General features: G+C 43.1%; 1 protein-coding gene across 3 annotated transcripts in view; it reads right to left on the reverse strand.

Moving 5' to 3' along the window:
- The window catches only part of LOC123763553 (nephrin), a 420310-nt gene extending 399253 nt beyond the window's left edge, over positions 1-21057 (reverse strand). For all 3 annotated transcript variants that reach the window (XM_069304620.1, XM_069304619.1, XM_069304621.1), the window contains exon 1: positions 20276-21057. In XM_069304620.1, the coding sequence (XP_069160721.1) occupies positions 20276-20477 (202 nt within the window). In that variant the 5' untranslated portion in view covers positions 20478-21057. The remainder of the gene's footprint in view (positions 1-20275) is intronic.
- Positions 21058-22531: the final 1474 nt, after the last annotated feature.

Below are 22531 nucleotides of genomic sequence, written 5' to 3' on the forward strand. Positions count from 1 at the left end.
GGTAGAGAGTGCCACACCCACGTACGAAGGTAGAGAGTGCCACACCCACGTACAAAGGTAGAGAGTGCCACACCCACGTACGAAGGTAGAGAGTGCCACACCCACGTACGAAGGTAGAGAGTGCCACACCCACGTGCGAAGGTAGAGAGTGCCACACCCACGTACGAAGGTAGAGAGTGCCACACCCACGTACGAAGGTAGAGAGTGCCACACCCACGTGCGAAGGTAGAGAGTGCCACACCCACGTGCGAAGGTAGAGAGTGCCACACCCACGTACGAAGGTAGAGAGTGCCACACCCACGTACGAAGGTAGAGAGTGCCACACCCACGTACGAAGGTAGAGAGTGCCACACCCACGTACGAAGGTAGAGAGTGCCACACCCACGTACGAAGGTAGAGAGTGCCACACCCACGTACGAAGGTAGAGAGTGCCACACCTGACAGTAATGCATATTGCCACACCCTGGCACTGATATAGAGTGCCACGCCCCTGGTAATAACATGCAGAGTGCCACACCTTCCAGTCAACACCACCACCACCATGAAAATATAACGGATATTGCATCATGCTGAGATATCATATATAACTAGTCTTATGGAATAGAAGCATGTCTCTGGAAGAGGCTATACCATGGAAGAGGAACGTGATATGTAATGGATCTTGTTGCTCTCTGTGGGATATAAACCATCAAACGAGGTGTGAGTGGAACAGGACGGTTCCTTGGTGTATATATATATATATATATATATATAATATATATGTTCCTCGGAGATATATAATCTCCGTTTGATGATAATTAATTATCATTTATTATATTATTAATGATTATAAATAATTCACCTAGTATTTAACATGTCAAATCGATAACTGTATCTGCAGAAGTCCCAAGCCAGTATGCAAATTATCGTCCATCACCAGAACACGTGCAGAACACGTGCAGAACACGTGTACAACACGTGCAGAACACGTGTACAACACGTGCACAGATCTGCGTGATAAACAACAGCTGCACAGAGTGTATCTGATGGGGCCATCCCACCTGTTGACAACACCTTCCACCTACAACACCTGTCTACAACACCCACTACACAACACCTGTCCACAAAAAAATCTTGTATTTTACAAATTAAAAGTCTTACTAATACTTTTTCCCTCAGGACATTTTAGAATTAAGGTTCATTTGTTCGGCTTCGTCAGCGCTAGGCCTATAATCGTAGGCCTATGACAAGGAACATTAACGGTAATGGCAGGAACGCTTCAATAAGGCCTACGTCAACTGTCAAATATAATCATTTGTCCGCGCTTAACTAATTAATACGTCCAATTAGGCATGCCCTTGTTCCATCCCCCAATCTCTCTCTCTCTCTCTCTCTCTCTCTCTCTCTCTCTCTCTCTCTCTCTCTCTCTCTCTCTCTCTCTCTCTCTCTCTCTCACTCTCCTGTGCTCCACTAAACATACCAACGACAGAGCGCCTCGTTAACTAACTTTAGAGCCCCGGATTAGAGCCCAGATTTACTGTGTTAACATATTTTAATGCAAGTCTTGCCTCTTGCATAAGTTCTTGGACGCTCTGCATCTTGATTACAAGTTGCAGGGTGAGGCGGCCACAGTTAATGTATTATACTTCATCAATACATTATAAATTATCTAGTGTGTGCGAGTTTATACAGTTCTAATGTATTTTTTTTTTCAAAATAAAATTCAATAATATTTTTTATTCGGATACATTAAAAAAAAATTTGATAATGTGATGAATTCATGTATTCGACAGTTATAATATCTATATCCAAACTACTTGGCCTAATAAGCAACGCTCAATTTGCTTAACAGGCAGAGCAATTTCATTAATTACACATAGTTACTTCCAAATTGGTTAATTCTTGACAACGATAATATATATATATATATATATATATATATATATATATATATATATATATATATATATATATATTTATTAAAAACTTAAATTACGTTAAATTTGGTTAAGTTAGATTAAATTAAGTTAGGATATGATAGGTTAGGTAGTTAGGGGCAGATTTTGTTAAGGTTTTCTCCCATTTTTATGTTAGTTTTGACTAAAAAAAAAGTAATAATCGAAAAACTTTATCATTCCATGGGAGAAAATATTTGATTTTTTTTTTTTTATATTTTAGGAAAATTTGGCTTGTCAGTCTGGCTCTATTTACACATATATTATCATGGATATATACATATTCATAGTGTCATGAATATGTGAAACATATTTATGAATATGTGAAACATATTTTTCCTGTCAGGATTATAATATTTCACCCATGTGGACACCTGGGGGGAAGCCTCCCCCCTCAGCACGTGTGGGGGGAGGTTCACACACCTGTACCTGTGGGAACAGGTGTTTCTCCCCCCCCCCCCAGGAAGCAGCCCGTAGCAGCTGTCTAACTCCCAGGTACCTATTTACTGCTAGGTGAACACGTGCAATCAGGGGTGAAAGAAACTCTGCCCATTTGTTTTCGCCATGTCGGGGATCGAACCCCCGGTCACTAGGATGACGAGTACCGAGCGCTGTCCACTCAGCCACAGGTCCCCGAGCGATGTGTGTATGTGTACACACCTTGTTGTACTTGCAGGGGATGAGCTTTGGCTCTTTGGTCCCGCCTCTCAACTGTCAATCAACTGGTGTACAGATTCCTGAGCCTACTGGGCTCTACCATATCATACTGCGCTCATATGCATTCTATTTACTAACTACTCTGACATTGAAAACGTTCTTTCTAATGTCTCTGTGGCTCATGTGGGTACTCAGTTTCCACCTGTCTCCCCTTGTTCGCGTCCCGCCAGTGTTAAATAATCCATTCTTGTCTACCCTGTCAATTGCCCTGAGAATTTTGTATGTGGTGATCATATCTCCCCGGGCTCTTCTGTCTTCCAGCGACGTGAGATGCAGTTCAGTGTGTGTGTGTGTGTGTGTGTGTGTGTGTGTGTGTGTGTGTGTGTGTGTGTGTGTGTGTGTGTGTGTGTGTGTTTTGTTATTCTTAATAGTCCTCAAAGTAATTCAGGTTTAAAGCCGTCGATTTTTAGTCTACGAGCCATTGAACGGAGGTGTGGCCATTGAACGGAGGTGAGGCCATTGAACGGAGGTGTGGCCATTGAACGGAGGTGAGGCCATTGAACGGAGGTGTGGCCATTGAACGGAGGTGAGGCCATTGAACGGAGGTGTGGCCATTGAACGGAGGTGTGGCCATTGAACGGAGGAGTGGCCATTGAACGGAGGAGTGGCCATTGAACGGAGGTGAGGCCATTGAACGGAGGTGTGGCCATTGAACGGAGGTGAGGCCATTGAACGCAGGTGTGGCCATTGAACGGAGGTGAGGCCATTGAACGGAGGTGTGGCCATTGAACGGAGGTGAGGCCATTGAACGGAGGTGTGGCCATTGAACGGAGGTGTGGCCATTGAACGGAGGTGAGGCCATTGAACGAAGGTGTGGCCATTGAACGGAGGTGTGGCCATTGAACGAAGGTGTGGCCATTGAACGAAGGTGTGGCCATTGAACGAAGGTGTGGCCATTGAACGGAGGTGTGGCCATTGAACGAAGGAGTGGCCATTGAACGAAGGTGAGGCCATTGAACGAAGGTGAGACCATTGAACGAAGGTGAGACCATTGAACGAAGGTGTGGCCATTGAACGAAGGTGTGGCCATTGAACGAAGGTGAGACCATTGAACGAAGGTGTGGCCATTGAACGAAGGTGTGGCCATTGAACGAAGGTGTGGCCATTGAACGAAGGTGTGGCCATTGAACGGAGGTGAGACCACTGAACGAAGGTGAGACCATTGAACGAAGGTGAGACCATTGAACGGAGGTGTGGCCATTGAACGAAGGTGTGGCCATTGAACGGAGGTGTGGCCATTTAACGGTGTGGCCATTGAACCCTAGTAAGGGCCAGTCAGAACTAATTACATCCGTACCTACATTCATTACCCAAAAACATATAATCATTACGAATGTCTGCTGCCTATCTCAGTAGGCCTACCAAGCAGTAGGCCTACTTGCTACGTGCTAGCAGTAGGCTTACACCCACTACCTAAATACCTTTACCGAACAAAAGACCTGAGAAATGGGTTATAAAATCTTCATCTAATTACGACCCCCCTCCCCCATCTCCCCTCCCCAATCTCCCCTCCCCAATCTCCCCTCCCACCTCTCTCTCTCTTGTTTATAGGGACAACGATGTCGTTCGTGGCTAATTGCATCGTTAAGAAAGATGAGAGTGACGTAATGCCTTGACGAATGTAGTACTTAGAGTAGCGCTGAGGATGGGGGTCGGGGGGTTGGGGGGGAGTGCACCCCATGGTTAGGTTGCAGTGGGTAAACATGGGTAAGGTTGGGGGTGCATGGCGTTGCCTAGGGTAGGGCAGGGTGTAGCCGTGGAGGGGGGGGGGTATGTGTAGGGTAAGAGGGTAGCACTGTGTGGTTCTTGGGTTAGGGTAGGGTATCCTGCCCCTCTTCCTACCCATCACCCTTACCTCGAAAATGTTAAGGTAACCAAGGGGGGGTGTATGTAAGGCATGGGAGGGTAGACAAAGGAGGAGGGGGGGTTAAGGAGACAGGTGGGGGTAGACAAGAGGGGGGGGGGGTTAGGGAGCACGCGGTAGGGAAGGGAAAGGGGGTAGTATTAGCACCCTTAATGGCAGTACTGGACATCAGGGCAGCCTTCAAGGGGCACCAAGTTTCTGTCCCTAATCAAAGAGTTCATCATTAACATTCTAAGACATCAAAGAACATTTAAAGCTCTCCTCGACGACCATTGACACAAGACTGAGCCCTTTTAAGCATTTACAATGTATCAATAAAGCCCTATAAATGCCCCTTCATATCGAATCTCACTTATAACATTAAAATAACTTTTCAAACAAAAAAAAATAAAAGGCATGCCACTGAATGACTCTTGCGTAACACCTTGAATTAAGTTTTCAATATTGTAAAAAGCGCAAATATTTTGATATTTTCAGATTATTGCTATTATTATAGCAATAGGCTATTGATATTTTCAGATTATTGCTATTATTATAGCAATAGGCTATTGATATTTTCAGATTAGCAAAGTGTGCTAACATTGGACTTCGTCACAACAGTTAAGCTAACTAAGTCTTAATTACGCCTCAGTCTTTGTGTACACTACGAAACTCTTCAGTCTCGGAACTGGTGTTATTGATTAGCGAGTTACCCATGCCATGCACTCTAAGCGGGTTGGCCGATGTTGCACTCTAAGCGGTCTGCCGAAGTTGCACTCTAAGCGGGTTGGCCGATGTTGCACTCTAAGCGGTCTGCCGAAGTTGCACTCTAAGCAGTCTGCCGAAGTTGCACTCTAAGCGGTCTGTCGAAGTTGCACTCTAAGCGGGTTGGCCGATGTTGCACTCTAAGCGGTCTGCCGAAGTTGCACTCTAAGCAGTCTGCCGAAGTTGCACTCTAAGCGGTCTGTCGAAGTTGCACTCTAAGCGGTCTGGCCGATGTTGCACTCTAAGCGGTCTGCCGATGTTGCACTCTAAGCGGTCTGCCGATGTTGCACTCTAAGCGGTCTGCCGAAGTTGCACTCTAAGCGGTCTACCGAAGTTGCACTCTAAGCGGTCTGGCCGATGTTGCACTCTAAGCGGTCTGGCCGATGTTGCACTCTAAGCGGTCTGCCGATGTTGCACTCTAAGCGGATTATCAGTATTACACACAAGTTCCCTTGCAAGTTGCAGTTTGGCTAATCCGATAGTTGAAGTTCTTCTGGAAATCCTTTCTCGTGAACAATTAGGGCCGCAATTCCCCCCTTCCCCCCTCCCTTGTTCAGGACGGCCCAGACGCCGTAGGGATCCTTAAGACGATGGAACAGCAGGAGGAAGAGGAAGAGGCCTAGTCTAAAACCGGGCCGCGGGGAGCTTGATCCCCGGGATCAACGCAAGATGAATCAACCACTCAAGCGACTGCTCTAAGGCTCGTTCCACCGGATTGGTACTGTCAGCAAGAGTCTGCTGTCATCTTGCCGACACTTCCGATAACGGGAGAGTTCTAATACTTCTTGAGGTTATCTTAAGATGATTTCGGGGCTTTAGTGTCCCCGCGGCCCGGTCCTCGACCAGGCCTACTTGTAGACAGGTCCAACAAGGATACTTTAAGAAGTAAGACTCTCGCAAGACAAGAGGATCGCCCGCAAGAAAAGAGGATCTCTCGCAAGAGGATCGCCCGCAAGAAAAGAGGATCTCTCGCAAGAGGATCGCTCGCAAGAAAAGAGGATCGCTCGCAAGAGATCGTGTCCACTTGGCCCAGGAGTCACCAATGAACCTGCCCAAGCCGGTACTAGAGTCAAAACTGACATCTTATAGTCGAGGGAGGCGGGGCGCTCCGGACGGATTGTTTCAAGCGCAGGTTAGACGCGTAATGTGAGTTTGGGGCGGGTATAAATAGGAGCTGACCTGTGTCGGTCTATAGGCCTACTGCAGGTTTCCATTGCTCTCGTGTTCCTGCAACTCGGGCGCTTCCTAGGGGGGGGGGGGGAGATGGGGCTAATTGGCTAATATAGGCCTTGTTAGGGTTTGGTTAGTGCGTTTAGATCCATACGCATCTGGTTAGGCCTAACCTATTTCAGATTTGACGCTCGTCGAATCAGGATTTTCTTAGGCTTTCTCTGCCCCCCCCCCCCAAAAAAAATAGATGATCCATAAATCCAAGAAGCCAATGTCCAGCCCCCCTTTGCTCTTTAGGCCTAGATTCGTTTTCCATGAGGCTTCTGATTAGGCCTAGTCATTTAGATCCTCACTCATTAGGGTTCAGACTTGCACAAATTGCATTTAATTCGCTGGATCAAAAAGACTTTTCAAACCCGATTTGGTAAACGTTCTGGAATAGAATACGACAAGCTGGAAAATCTAGAGCAGATTTAGCAAATGAGCCCATCCACTTGGACTGGTCGGTTTAGAGACGGCTTCGCTTCTTGCAGGTCGGCGTTCGAGCCTCCTATGCGCCAAGTGGTCGGGGTGAGGGCGCCGTTTTTCCACCCCTTACAATCCACTGCTTTCTCCCTCACACACAATATTCCTTTATTGTTACTAAACCTTTAAAGAGGCATCTGTCCCATCTAAACACCTGCCAACTATCTTTTGAGTGCCATCTCCGCAGTCTACCTAATGCACTTAAGAGTACCTGTGGCATACTTAAGAGTGCCTGTCACACACTTTAAGAGTACCTATCTCACACTTAAAGTACCTATCGCAATGATCATTAGTCTCCTCTATCGCAATCTACCTTAAATAGTGTTATTTCCAGCTAAAGCCTAATATACAAAGTTCCAGTTTTGCGAGAGGCTTTCTACATATTAGATTATATTATCTCGAATTCAATTATATCGAAGGTTAACAAGAGAGACAGAGTAAGACAGAGACACCGAGAGACAAGAGACGGGAGACAGACATATAGAAATATAAAAGATAAACATGTCCTGCACAAACCTTAAAAGCTTTCCAGAAATGTCATTTGTATTTGCATATCAAAAAAGAATGTGAAATACGCTAGTCCAGTACACAACTCCCTCCAGCCACAGTGCTTTTATTAGCCCTGGAACAACGCCACTCTTGAGCCCACCAGACTCTTGTCTAGGACACCTAGCTCTAGCCTAGGACACCCAGCCCTAGCCTAGGACACCCAGCCCTAGCCTAGGACCTCCTCCCCCAACTGTTAGCCAAGCCTAGCACCCACCTCCCCAAGCTGTCGAAAACTCCCACGTAAACAGGAAAACTGTGCTGATCGGCTTCAAGTTTAGCATCCCCAGCACGGTGCTATAAGCCGACTTGAACGATAAGTGCGTTTCTTCTCCTTCCAGTCCACTAACAACGGCACCAGCGACAACACAAATGGACTGGCCCTGGAAGGGATTCGAGGATTCCAGCCAACTGGCAACAAAATCACGGAATAAAGAAAGTCAGAACGCGGGACAGCCTAGCAGTAAATTTGTTCCCCCACTGGAATCCAAAACGTTTTTTTTTTTCAGCCCGGCGGCGACCGCAAGACTGTCGTACCAAGAACTCAAGTGCAGTCAAGGATTCCAGTCCATTTCCAGCCATTATCTGGAACACTGAGAGCCAGCAGGAGGGGTAAGACATATACATGGTGTAGAACCAGTCATATTTTCCCGATCACTGGAGACACGAATTTGCTGGAAACTTGAGGCTACGAACCCAATTTACAATGAGAGTTGAGGAAGAAACGCTAAGAACTGCCACCCAATTTACAATGAATGTTTGGGAAGGAATTCTATTGACTCTTAACTCATCTAAAGCTATTTACACATACATATATATATCGAATCCAGCCAGGCTTAAAATCGAATCCACCTTCTGAAGCTTCGAGCGGATTATCCAACTCACGAAACACGGCCAGATATAACGTGGATCAAAAAGGATCTCCCATCCAAAACAAAATCCACTCGACTTTCAGCTCTACCACAGAAATATCCGAGTATTACTACTAAAGATAACAAAACATGAAAATCCGTAGGAGCTATGATGCGGATTCGAAACTATGCGCTGGGTGTATTATTCCCAGGCACATGTATTCTCCGTGATACATCACGTTATCTTCTTGAGGTTATCTTGAGATGATTTCGGGGCTTAGTGTCCCCGCGGCCCGGTCCTCGACCAGGCCTCCCAGGAAGCAGCCCGTACCAGCTGTCTAACTCCCAGGTACCTATTTACTGCTAGGTATCAGGGGTAAAAGAAACATTTTGCCAAATTTGTCTCCGCCTCCACCGGGGATCGAACCCGGAACCTCAGGACTACGAATCCGAAGCCCTGTCTACCCATTATTTTGGCTGATAATACAAATCATGATAATTGATGTAATAATTACGCCTATAATTATTTGTGGTATAATACGTATAATAATTATTATCATCGACCCAAAATTGTGTATATTATAATGATTATGTTCACAATGAAGTATATACATAATAACAATTTGTCTACAATTTTATCGGTAACCAATTGAAATCATTAATACAAATAAATCTGCATAAAAATTGGGCATCGTTCTGCCTTTCACATGGGCAATATATATATATATATATATATATATATATATATATATATATATATATATATATATATATATATATATATATATATATATATATATATATATATATATATATATATGTCGTACCTAATAGCCAGAACGCACTTCTCAGCCTACTATTCAAGGCCCGATTTGCCTAATAAGCCAAGTTTTCATGAATTAATGTTTTTTCGTCTACCTAACCTACCTAACCTAACCTAACCTAGCTTTTTTTGGCTACCTAACCTAACCTTACCTATAAATATAGGTTAGGTTAGGTTAGGTAGGGCTGGTTAGGTTCGGTGATATATCTACGTTAATTTTAACTCCAATAAAAAAAATTGACCTCATACATAGAGAAAAGGGTTGCTTTATCATTTCATGAGAAAAAAATTATAGTAAATATATTAATTCAGGAAAACTTGGCTTATTAGGCAAATCGGGCCTTGAATAGTAGGCTGAGAAGTGAGTTCTGGCTACTAGGTACGACATATATATATATATATATATATATATATATATATATATATATATATATATATATATATATATATATATAAATATATATATATATATATATATATATATATATATATATATATATATATATATATATATATATATATATATATATATTACTGAGAGTTTACCTTAGTCCAATGTTCAGGACTAAAGGATACTTGCAGGTTAGTCAGTATTGTGGTGGCCTTAATAACCCTCCAGAGGTTGTTATAGGCTGTAAGCCCCTACACCGGGCTCACCATAGCCCGTGCTACTTGGAACATTTTGTTCCAGGTAGCAAATCTTAAACAACAACACCAACAACCAACTCATAAGAATTCTCACATTGTATATTTCCCGAAGCAGGACTCACATTTAATCCTCCAGTGTCATAAGGTAATACCCATCACAGAGTTCCAGTTGAGTTAAGACATTCTTTCACTGAACTAGAGAACACCAACGAACGCAGTCGTCCAAGGCAAATATTTCTTGCGTCACGATTTAACCTCAGTATTCCAGGAGCTTTTTCATTCCATTTGTGCTTTTTTTTTCCTGGATCTTGATGTGGCGTTCCTTCCAGTCCATTTGCAATATCAAGGGAAGAGTGGAATGTCTCCTCATAAATGGGCCCTTTTTAGGTCCATTTGCAATATCAAGGGAAGAGTGGAATGTCTCCTCATAAAGGGGCCCTTTTTTGGCCCATTTGCGGTATCTGATTGTTGTAGAGATTGTGGGAATCGTAGCTGTCCTCCCTCTTGTGTTTTAGTCTCTGGCTATAGATATTGTTTGATTTATTTTAGGTTTATTATTCTATTTTAAATTCATATTAACAGCAGCGGGGCCAGAATTATTTCCGCCATAATTACTGTCAGTCACACCACAGCCACTAACAACATACCTTACCTTGAGGTTACCTTGAGGTGCTTCCGGGGCTTAGCGTCCCCGCGGCCCGGTCGTCGACCAGGCTTCTTCGTTGCCGGACTGATCAACCAGGCTGTTGGACGCGGTTGCTCGCAGCCTGACGTATGAGTCACAGCCTGTTTGATCAGGTATCCTTTGGCTACTTATAACAAGCATAATTAACCATAACAACTACCACAACCGTCGGGGATTATTAACATCAAAAGGCCACAAGGAACTACACGTTCAGAACGTAACTACCAGCCACTGATCAACCAGCACCACCACAAACACTAACACACTATGTATGGTCTCTCCCTGTTGAGCACCATTATCAATTACCACCATCATCATCACCATCATTTTAACTATCACCATCACTTTCACCACTACAATCACCGCCTACCACCACCCCCCCAACACCATAACCATCACCACCTTTCCCGGAGGCACTGACAGGTAAGCGTACACACGCACGCACACACGCACACACACACACACACACACACACACACACACACACACACACACACACACACACACACACACACACAGTTGTTGTGACAGATGAGGATTGCAGGATCCTCCAAGAGGACCTGAACAGGTTGCAGAGATGGTCAGAGAAATGGCTACTGGAATTCAACACTAGCAAATGTAAAGTTATGGAAATGGGACTAGGAGATAGGAGACCAAAGAGACAGTACACAATGAAGGGGAACAGCCTACCTGTAACGACGCGAGAAAGAGACCTGGGGGTGGACGTAACACCTAATCTATCTCCTGAGGCACATATAAATAGGATAACGACAGCAGCGTACTCTACACTGGCAAAAGTTAGAACATCATTCAGAAACCTAAGTAAGGAGGCATTTAGGGCGCTTTACACTGCCTACGTGAGGCCAGTCTTAGAGTATGCCGCCTCATCATGGAGTCCCCATCTGAAGAAGCATATAATGAAACTGGGAAAGGTTCAGAGGTTTGCAACGAGACTCGTCCCAGAGCTACGAGGGATGGGGTATGAGGAACGCCTGAGGGAACTGTGCCTTACGACACTAGAAAGAAGAAGGGAGAGGGGGGACATGATTGGAACGTATAAGATACTCAGAGGGATTGACAGAGTGGACATAGACGAAATGTTCACACGGAATAGTAACAGAACGAGGGGACATGGATGGAAGCTTGAAACTCAGATGAGTCACAGAGATGTTAGGAAGTTTTCTTTTAGCGTGAGAGTAGTGGGAAAATGGAATGCACTTCAGGAACAGGTTGTGGAAGCAAATACTATTCATAATTTTAAAACCAGGTATGATAGGGAAATGGGACAGGAGTCATTGCTGTAAACAACCGATGCTCGAAAGGCGGGATCCAAGAGTCAATGCTCGATCCTGCAGACACAACTAGGTGAGTACAACTAGGTGAGTACACACACACACACACACACACACACACACACACACACACACACACAAACAAGAAGAAGAAAATGGATTGTCTCCGTCAATCAACTCCCTGTTGATTGACGGTTGAGAGGCGGGACCAAAGAGCTCAACCCCCGCAAGCACAACTAGGTGAGTACACACACATACAGTAGAATAATTGGAGGCTACAACTTGACCTAAACAAACTGAAGGAATGGTAAAACAAATGGCTACTAAAGTTCAACCCAAGTAAATATAAGGTTCAAGTGATGGTGATTGTTAAAATGATGATGAGGATGGTGGTAATTGAGAATGTTGACTATGAAAAGATACTATAGTGTGTTGGTGTTGGAGGTGGTTCAACCAAAGTTTATTAAAATCAATCATCTTAAAGTAAGGTAATGAAACTAGGCAGAAGAAACAGGAAGCTAGACACAGGATACCGAATGGGAGATGAAGTCATTCACGAAACGGACAGTTTGAAAGATCTAGGAGTTGATATCACGCCAAACCTTTCTCATAAGCCCACATAAAAAAGAATAACATCTGCGACGTATGCGAGGCTGGCTAACATCAGAACTGACTTCAGGAACCTGTGTAAGGAATCATTCAGAACCTTGTATACCACGTATGTAAGACCAATCCTGGAGTATGCAGCCCCAGCATGACGCCCGTACCTTGTCAAGCACAAGACGAAGCTGAAAAAGTTCAGAGATATGCCACTAGGCTAGTCCCAGAACTAAGAGGCATGAGTTACGAAGAAAGGCTACGTGAACTGCACCTCAAGTCACTGGAAGACAGAAGAGCCCGGGGAGACATGATCACCACATACAAAATTATCAGGGGAATTGACAGGGTGGACAAGGATGAATTATTTAACACGGGTGGCACACACACAAGGGGACACAGGTGGAAGCTGAGTACCCAAATGAACCACAGGGACAGTAGAAAGAACTTTTACAATGTCAGAGTAGTTAGTAAATGGAATGCATTAAACAGTGATGTGGTGGAGGCTGACTCCATACACAGTTTCAAATGTAGATATAACAGAACCCAATAGGCTCAGGAATCTATACACCAGTAGATTAACAGTTGAGAGGCGGGACCAAAGAACCAAAGCTCAACCCCCGCAAGCACACCTAAACGTGTTCACACACACTATCCGCACCCCCTTCCCCCCGCCCCCCCCCCCAGAATTTAATTAATGACCGGTAATCACTTTATTCTTTTTCTTCCATTTTCTTCTTCGTGCTTCGCGTGTCAGTGAGTCGTCAACTTCCTCAAACACAAGATTTTATTCTTAACGACCCCATGGTTATTGTGTGTGCTTTTGTTTTTTTTATTCCGTCTTGCCTTTAGATTATCCTCGTTTTAGGTTTTTGCCGGTTCATCGGTCATCTGTCTGTACGTCAGGATATCTGTCTGTACGTCAGGACATCTGTCTGTACGTCAGGACATCTGTCTGTACGTCAGGACATCTGTCTGTACGTCAGGACATCTGTCTGTACATCAGGACATCTGTCTGTACGTCAGGACATCTGTCTGTACGTCAGGACATCTGTCTGTACATCAGGACGTCTGTCTGTACGCCAGGACAACTGTCTGTACGCCAGGACATCTGTCTGTACATCAAGGACATCTGTCTGTACGTCAGGACATCTGTCTGTACATCAGGACATCTGTCTGTACGTCAGGATATCTGTCTGTACGTCAGGACATCTGTCTGTACGTCAGGACATCTGTCTGTACGTCAGGACATCTGTCTGTACGTCAGGACATCTGTCTGTACATCAGGACGTCTGTCTGTACGCCAGGACAACTGTCTGTACGCCAGGACATCTGTCTGTACATCAAGGACATCTGTCTGTACGTCAGAACATCTGTCTGTACGTCAGGACATCTGTCTGTACGTCAGGACATCTGTCTGTACATCAGGACGTCTGTCTGTACGCCAGGACAACTGTCTGTACGCCAGGACAACTGTCTGTACGCCAGGACATCTGTCTGTACATCAAGGACATCTGTCTGTACGTCAGGACATCTGTCTGTACATCAGGACATCTGTCTGTACGTCAGGATATCTGTCTGTACGTCAGGACATCTGTCTGTACGTCAGGACATCTGTCTGTACGTCAGGACATCTGTCTGTACGTCAGGACATCTGTCTGTACGTCAGGACATCTGTCTGTACGTCAGGACATCTGTCTGTACGTCAGGACATCTGTCTGTACGTCAGGACATCTGTCTGTACGTCAGGACATCTGTCTGTACGTCAGGACATCTGTCTGTACGTCAGGACATCTGTCTGTACGTCAGGACATCTGTCTGTACGTCAGGACATCTGTCTGTACATCAGGACATCTGTCTGTACGTCAGGACATCTGTCTGTACGTCAGGACATCTGTCTGTACGTCAGGATATCTGTCTGTACGTCAGGACATCTTTCTGAACACCAGGACACCTGTGTGTACGTCAGGACATCTGTCTGTACGTCAGGACATCTGTCTGTACGTCAGGACATCTGTCTGTACGTCAGGACATCTGTCTGTACGTCAGGACATCTGTCGGTACATCAGGACATCTGTCTGTACGTCAGGACATCTGTCTGTACGTCAGGACATCTGTCTGAACACCAGGACACCTGTGTGTACGTCAGGACATCTGTCTGTTCATCAGGACGTCTGTCTGTACATCAGGACATCTGTCTGTACATCAGGACATCTGTCTATACATCAAGGACATCTGTCTGTACATCAGGACATCTGTCTGTACACCAGGACATCTGCCTGTACATCAAGGACATCTGTCTGTACATCAGGACATCTGTCTGTACGCCAGGACAACTGTCTGTACGCCAGGACATCTGTCTGTACGTCAGGACATCTGACTGTACGGCAGGACATCTCTGTATGTCTGGACATCTGTCTGTACATCAGGACACCTGTCTATCTACAAGTGACATCTACTGTCTCTCTCTGTCTAACAGAACACCCTCCGAGACCATGGTAGAAGCCTTATAGGCCTATTCTATCCATAATACAAACTATTCAAATTTTATTCAATTTATATTGAATATAACTATTCAATAGTTAATACAAACTATTCTATCCATAATACGACGTAGGCCTATTCTAAAATATAGAAAACCTAATCCTCCCCTTTCATTATACATTTATAAAATACTGGTATTCGTAAGATACTAAAATATAAATAGATACTTTATCTCAAACTGAAATACAATACATAAATTACTAAATAAAAAACTGCAATATAGATAAAGAAAAATATAGGAACAAACTTTAATAGGATTTCGTATTACATAAAATGTAAATAACTTTCTTCAAAATAAAATGTTATTTTTTTATTTAGCATATACCTAATAACTGAGAATCCTATAAAATATATATATAAATGTAGAATTTTCCCTTCTAAATTGATGTAAATATGAATCTTATATTATATATTATTTAATACAAAAAATCAATAAATATTTTTCGTGTCTATTAAATACGACGAGATAGTTTTCAGATAATCATAAAAATGAAACGTCAATAAATAAAATAAAGAAAAAAAATATATAAATAGTAATTATAAGTTTCAAAATAATAATAATAATAATAATAATAATAATAATAATAATAATAATAATAAAAACGAGTGGTAAACTTAGTGAACTTGACCCAGATAGTGAACTTGACCCAAAGATAGTGAACTTGACCCAGATAGTGAACTTGACCCAAAGATAGTGAACTTGACCCAGATAGTGAACTTGACCCAAAGATAGTGAACTTGACCCAGATAGTGAACTTGACCCAAAGATAGTGAACTTGACCCAAAGATAGTGAACTTGACCCAAAGATAGTGAACTTGACCCAAAGATAGTGAACTTGACCCAAAGATAGTGAACTTGACCCAAAGATAGTGAACTTGACCCAAAGATAGTGAACTTGACCCAGATAGTAAACTTGACCCAAAGATAGTGAACTTGACCCAAAGATAGTGAACTTGACCCAAAGATAGTGAACTTGACCCAAAGATAGTGAACTTGACCCAAAGACAGTGTATTGGATGCCGTACATCCACTCACCATCACACAGGAAGATACGAGACTGTATTGTGTGTACTCCACAAAGTTTCACAAAAATGCATTCCACTCGACTGAGTTCCTCGCCAAGTTCCTGCCTCTCTCAAGAACAAACGACCAAACAAAGAGATGCCACTACAAGATACCCGTTCTCCTTTGCAAGAAACAAAGCCATTTCTTACGATCATACCTCCCGAAAGCTTCAATAACTTGCAACATGTGTTGGCAATAGGCTATATAGCGCTGCACACTGTCACTTTCAACAATTTCTAATACTTTGAGTTTCTATTAACGCACAATATCTTTCAATGCACACACATATAGCGTGCACGCAATTCTAAGAGATTCTTGAATAGAAATACTGCAGTTCTAGCTTGCGGACTTTCAACTAACTAGGCTCATGCTAACAAAATATTTAATTTGAAATATTATTTCAAATATTTCCAGGAACGTGTAATTAACCAATTAACAAATGGGGTATAATAGACTATAATAGATAAAACAATAAGGCCATATGATCTTTGAGAGAAGCCTAATGATTTTCAGTGTCAGACCACGGAGGAAGAATTGAAACAGGAATTTCCTTAAGTACTTTCGTATATTAATCCATCTTCAGAAGGAGTCTCCTCGTTCTGAAGATGTATTAATATACGAAAGTACTTAAGGAAATTCTTGTTTCAATTCTTCCTCCGTGGTCTGACACTGTCACATTTTTAATCACGTGTTTATATTTCGTTGTTTACACACACACACACACACACACACACACACACACACACACACACCACACACACACACACACACACACACACACACCACACACACACACACACACACACACACACACACACACACACACACACACACACCACACACACACACACACACACACACACACACACACACACACACATATATATATATATATATAAGTGCGTTTTGGCTACTAGGTACGACATATATATATATATATATATATATATATATATATATATATATATATATATATATATATGTCGTACCTAGTAGCCAGAACTCACTTTTTGGCCTACTATGCAAGGCCCGATTTGCCTAATAAGCCAAGTTTTCCTGAATTAATATATTTTTTCTAATTTTTTTCTTATGAAATGATAAAGCTTCCCATTTCATTATGTATGAGGTCAATTTTTATTTATTTGAGTTAAAATTAACGTAGATATATGACCGAACCTAACCAACCCTACCTAACCTAACCTAACCTATCTTTATAGGTTAGGCTTGGTTAGGTAGCCGAAAAAGTTAGGTTAGGTTAGGTTAGGTAGGTTAGGTAGTCAAAAAACAATTAATTCATGAAAACTTGGCTTATTAAGCAAATCGGGCCTTGCATAGTAGGCTGAGAAGTGCGTTCTGGCTACTAGGTACGACATATATATATATATATATATATATATATATATATATATATATATATATATATATATATATATATATATATATATATATATATATATGAAAAATGAGCTTACTGGCCATTGCCACGTATCCTGTGAGCGAACACACGTCCTAGGAACAGTATTTAGGCAACACATCTCATCATTCGAGATAATCCACCAGTACCTCCCCAAAAAACAGTACCTCTGGCTACTACAGATAAAATGCAGAAAACATGGATTGTGTACCTCCCTAAAAAATAATAATTGTGCACAACTGGAACACTAAAGGGCGTTAAAAAAAAAGAAAAAAAAACAGGGGAACTATAAATATAACCTAGCCTAACCTAACCTAACCTAACCTAACCTAACCTAACCTAACCTAGCCTAATTTAGGTGTAAATTAACAAAAATCCTGGCCTAGGATTTATATACGCCAGGCCTAATTTAGCGTATATATATAATTGTTCCACCTCAGGCACAGAATAAGAACAAAGGCAACTGCAGAAGGCCTATTGGCCCATACGGGTAGTTACAATTGTTCCACCTCGATACAGAATAGTTACAAAATATGCCTGCATCAGTCCACGTACCACAGTATTCGAGGGATATTGCTGTTTGGTGACCGCTAGGCTACACAGAGCCCACCCGCCAGAGCTGACTGCTAATGGCCCAAGGTGTTGCAATAGCCACAAATTACGGAATAAAATCTTCAAGTGAAGTGTAGTAAACTGTGCGTTGCGGAATATTGCTGAGCTTAATTACATGCTCGACTTGTGTTGCTAAACTTAGTGACATGTTCGGATGATGTTGATCGCCTTAGCTACACATACATGGCTGCTAAGATTAGTTACAAGTTCGACGTACGTTGCTAAGCTTAGCTACAGGGTTCAGCTTTTGTTGCAAGGCTTGATACTAAGCTTGGACATAGATATTAGCGGCAAACGCCTAATAATTGTGTACATTACGATTTATGGCAAGAGATATTCCCACCTTGTGTATGCTAGGATACTCATCCACTGTATCCTAGGATACTCATCCACTGTATGCTAGGATATTCACCCACTGTATGCTAGGATACTCACTCCCTGTATGCTAGGATACTCACCCCATGTATCCTAGGATACTCACCCCTTGCATGCTAGGATACTCACCCCTTGCATGCTAGGATACTCACCCCCCTGTATCCTAGGATACTCACCCCTGTATGCTAGGATACCCACCCCCTGCATCCTAGGATACTCATCCACTGTATCCTAGGATAATCACCCCCTGGATGCTAGGATACTCACCCCACGAATACTAGTATACCCACTATATCCCCCCCCCTCATCTTGCCACACGAAAATATACCATAGGCCTATCTCTGCACCCCCAGAAAAAGCGGTAGGCCTACACGTGCACCCTACACGCCTGTCAGAAACATAACATAGGCTTACACGTGCTCCCCCCAAAAAAAAATATTAATCCAGGTCCGGACACACACACCCAAGAGTTAATAAAAAGCAACGAAGAGGGACGGATAGGCCTAAGTATCCAAATCATATTTGCAAATTAACATTTTACAACGGACGCAAAATAAAAATGTCCATTTTTATTCAAATTTGACAAAAAAAATCGAAATTCTTAGAACCAAATTAAGATTTGGTCCTAAGATTCTATGAATTAAGATCCTATAAAAAAAAGGTGTCCCCTTCACTAGGCCTAAAAAAAAACATAAAATAGCTTCTTACGTGTACTTCATATCTATGAAACATAGGCCTATCGACACTAAACAAGTGTAAACACACTCATGATAATACAAGAAAGTTTACAGCTAAACAAGTATACACACATTGTATAATCATCATAAATGATCTCGCTCATGCCTAATACGATAGGCCTACGGGGGGGGGGGGCTGTATTTAAGGTTTCAACACGGAAAAATAGGGTTAGGGAAAAAAAATTATAGGAAAAATAGGGTTAGGCCTAGTTTTCATTTTGTTTTTGCTTTAAAGAAACTTAATCTTTGTGCTTTTATGTTAAAGGTACATGTTATCGGCACATGATAAGGGTACATCATATCGGTACATGATAAAGGTACATATTCCCGGTACATGACAAGGGTACACGATAAGGGTTACAGGATAAGGGTTCATAATAAGGATACATGATAACGTTAAATGTTATCTGTACGCGATAAGGGCACACAATAAGGATTACAGGATAAGGATTACAGTATAAGCTTACGTGCGATAACAGCACACACACACACACACACACACACACACACACACACACACACACACACACACACACACACACACACACACACACACACAATCAGGCCAATCCTGGAGTATGCAGCCCCAGCATGGAGTCCATATCTAGTCAAGGATAAGACTAAACTGGAAAATGTTCAAAGGTTTGCCACCAGACTAGTACCCGAGCTGAGAGGTATGAGCTACGAGGAGAGACTACGGGAATTAAACCTCACTTCGCTGGAAGACAGAAGAGTTAGGGGGGACATGATCACCACATTCAAGATTCTGAAGGGGATTGATAGGGTAGATAAAGACAGTCTATTTAACACAAGGGGAACACGCACAAGGGGACACAGGTGGAAACTGAGTGCCCAAATGAGCCACAGAGATATTAGAAAGAACTTTTTTAGTGTCAGAGTGGTTGACAAATGGAATGCATTAGGAAGTGATGTGGTGGAGGCTGACTCCATACACAGTTTCAAGTGTAGATATGACAGAGCCCGATAGGCTCATGAATCTGTACACCTGTTGATTGACGGTTGAGAGGCGGGACCAAAGAGCCAGAGCTCAACCCCCGCAAACACAACTAGGTGAGTACAACTAGGTGAGTACACACACACACGATTCAAAAGAGTAAGAGCAACACTTACTTTCTTCAAGTCCATTTTGCTGCGGCTTGTTGACGGAGGAGGAGGAGGAGGTGGTCGCCGACGGGGCCAAGACGGCCAAGAGGGCCACCATGGCCCACACCCTCATGCTCCAGCCCACTCCGAGGCCCACCACCACGGCCCCCCACACTCCGAGGCCCACCCTTAACCCACTGCTGCTTGACCTGGCCCCACTACCCGCCATGCCTCCAGAAAGCGTGTGTTTTGAGGGGCTGGTCCGCCTTAACGAGGCAACGAGAACCAACGAGGCAATTCACCTATATTCTGAGGAGGTGTCTGAGAAGGATGTTTGGGGCCCTGGGCCACATTTTGGGGCCATCTCATGACTGTATCACACTAATTTACATCACTGATCACATTTTCTAGCTTTAGTCATCTATCAAAACATCACTATCTATATATATCTATATATCTTCACGGTTGTTTGGTTTACACACACACACACACACCGTTAACTGCCCCAGCTTTCAGTCGGGTTTACTCAAGAAAGTGGTTTACCAAAACACTTTCAATCTTTTTTTAAAAGCAAGACACAAAAGCACCAGATTCCAAGCACTGCGCCTCAAAAGTAATTAGATTAATATATGTAGCCTTTAATTATATCCTCCGAGGGCTTACGAACGTCCACATTGGCCTAATAGCAGCACTGCAAGTCCGGCCGTGGGGAACGTCGCGCTTCGGCACGCGAGCGACAAGAGCGAGCGACCCCACTGTGTGGACCTGACGGAGTGATAGGAGAGAAAGCGGCGAGCGTCCACTCCCCACGACGGCCGGAGGGTAACTGAAGCTCTATCGAAACACACGGCAATTTACTGCGGTTCGGCAACTCGGCTGGCCAAGAGTTGACGGCTTGCCACTTGTAAGGTATGGTGGTTGTGGTGGTTGGAATGGTGGGTATGGTTGTTAGTATGGTGGTTGTGGTTGTTAGAATGGTGGTTATGGTAGTTGTGGTGATTAGAAGACTGCTGAGGTGATGGTGGTCATTTTGTGAAGCCAGTTATTTAATTTGTTTTATTTCACATATACATATCCATACATACATACACACACACACACACACACACACACACACACACACACACACACACACACATGTACAAGCACCTGGCTCAGGCGGAAACAAATGGCGGGCATAGTTTCTTGCAATCTGATGCGCCTGTTCACCTAGCAGTAAATATAGGTACCTGGGAGTTAGACAGCTGCTACGGGCTGCTTGCTTCCTGAGTGTGTGTGTGTGTGTTAGAGAGAAATATATGTAGTAGATATAATAGAGGAAAGATAGATTGGTTAGAAAGGCGGGGTCCAAGAGCTAATAGCTCGATTCTGCAGACACAAATAGTAAAAAATTGTAAATTAAATACATATATATATATATATATATATATATATATATATATATATATATATATATATATATATATATATATATATATATATATATATATATATATATATACTTCATCCTTCATTCCTGGCTTCATCCTGCCCCACACCCACCCAACTGGGCGGCAGCTTTACAGTCACGTGCTCCACACCCACTTCCCAGAGAGGTCTCGATCCTGCAGTTACCTGATCAACCAGGCTGTGATGACGGTGTGGGCTTGCGGGTTACATACACCAACAGCCTCACAGAGCAGGTCATCGTTCAAACCGTCCTCGCCAACAAGCCTCAATTGCTCGTTAATCCAGCCACCAAACCCGCTGTTTATGAACGACAAATGCTGCACTCGACACTCAACTGATGTTCGAAAATTTCTCGAACAATGTTTCGCTGAGATCCTCTGTTCGAATCACATCTCTGTAAATGCTTCACCCACGTATTAAAAACACAGCCCGTCCTCCAAACAAAGACCCAAAAGTGATTCCATACACCCCCCCCCCCCCCCGCTGTTTGTGAATGAAAAACGGTTTACACGCGACTCACAACTGATGACGTCCGAACACTTTCCGAACAAGTGCTTCACTGACGATTTCTGATCGAACCACAACGCTGTAAATGCTTCACCCACGTACTACAAATACAAATAATTGCCAACAGAACCTAAACACCTAACCTAACCTAACTTAACCTAACCTAACCTAACCTAACCTAACCTAACCTAACCTAACTTAACCTAACCTAACTTAACCTAACCTAACCTAACCTAACCTAACCAAACCTATGGCTATATATGCACAATATGCTAATATATTAGAGTATTAATTTATATTTGAGAAAATTTGAATGAATGAACCCGT

The sequence above is a fragment of the Procambarus clarkii genome, chromosome 52 (assembly GCF_040958095.1).
Source record: "Procambarus clarkii isolate CNS0578487 chromosome 52, FALCON_Pclarkii_2.0, whole genome shotgun sequence".
NCBI lineage: Eukaryota > Metazoa > Arthropoda > Malacostraca > Decapoda > Cambaridae > Procambarus > Procambarus clarkii.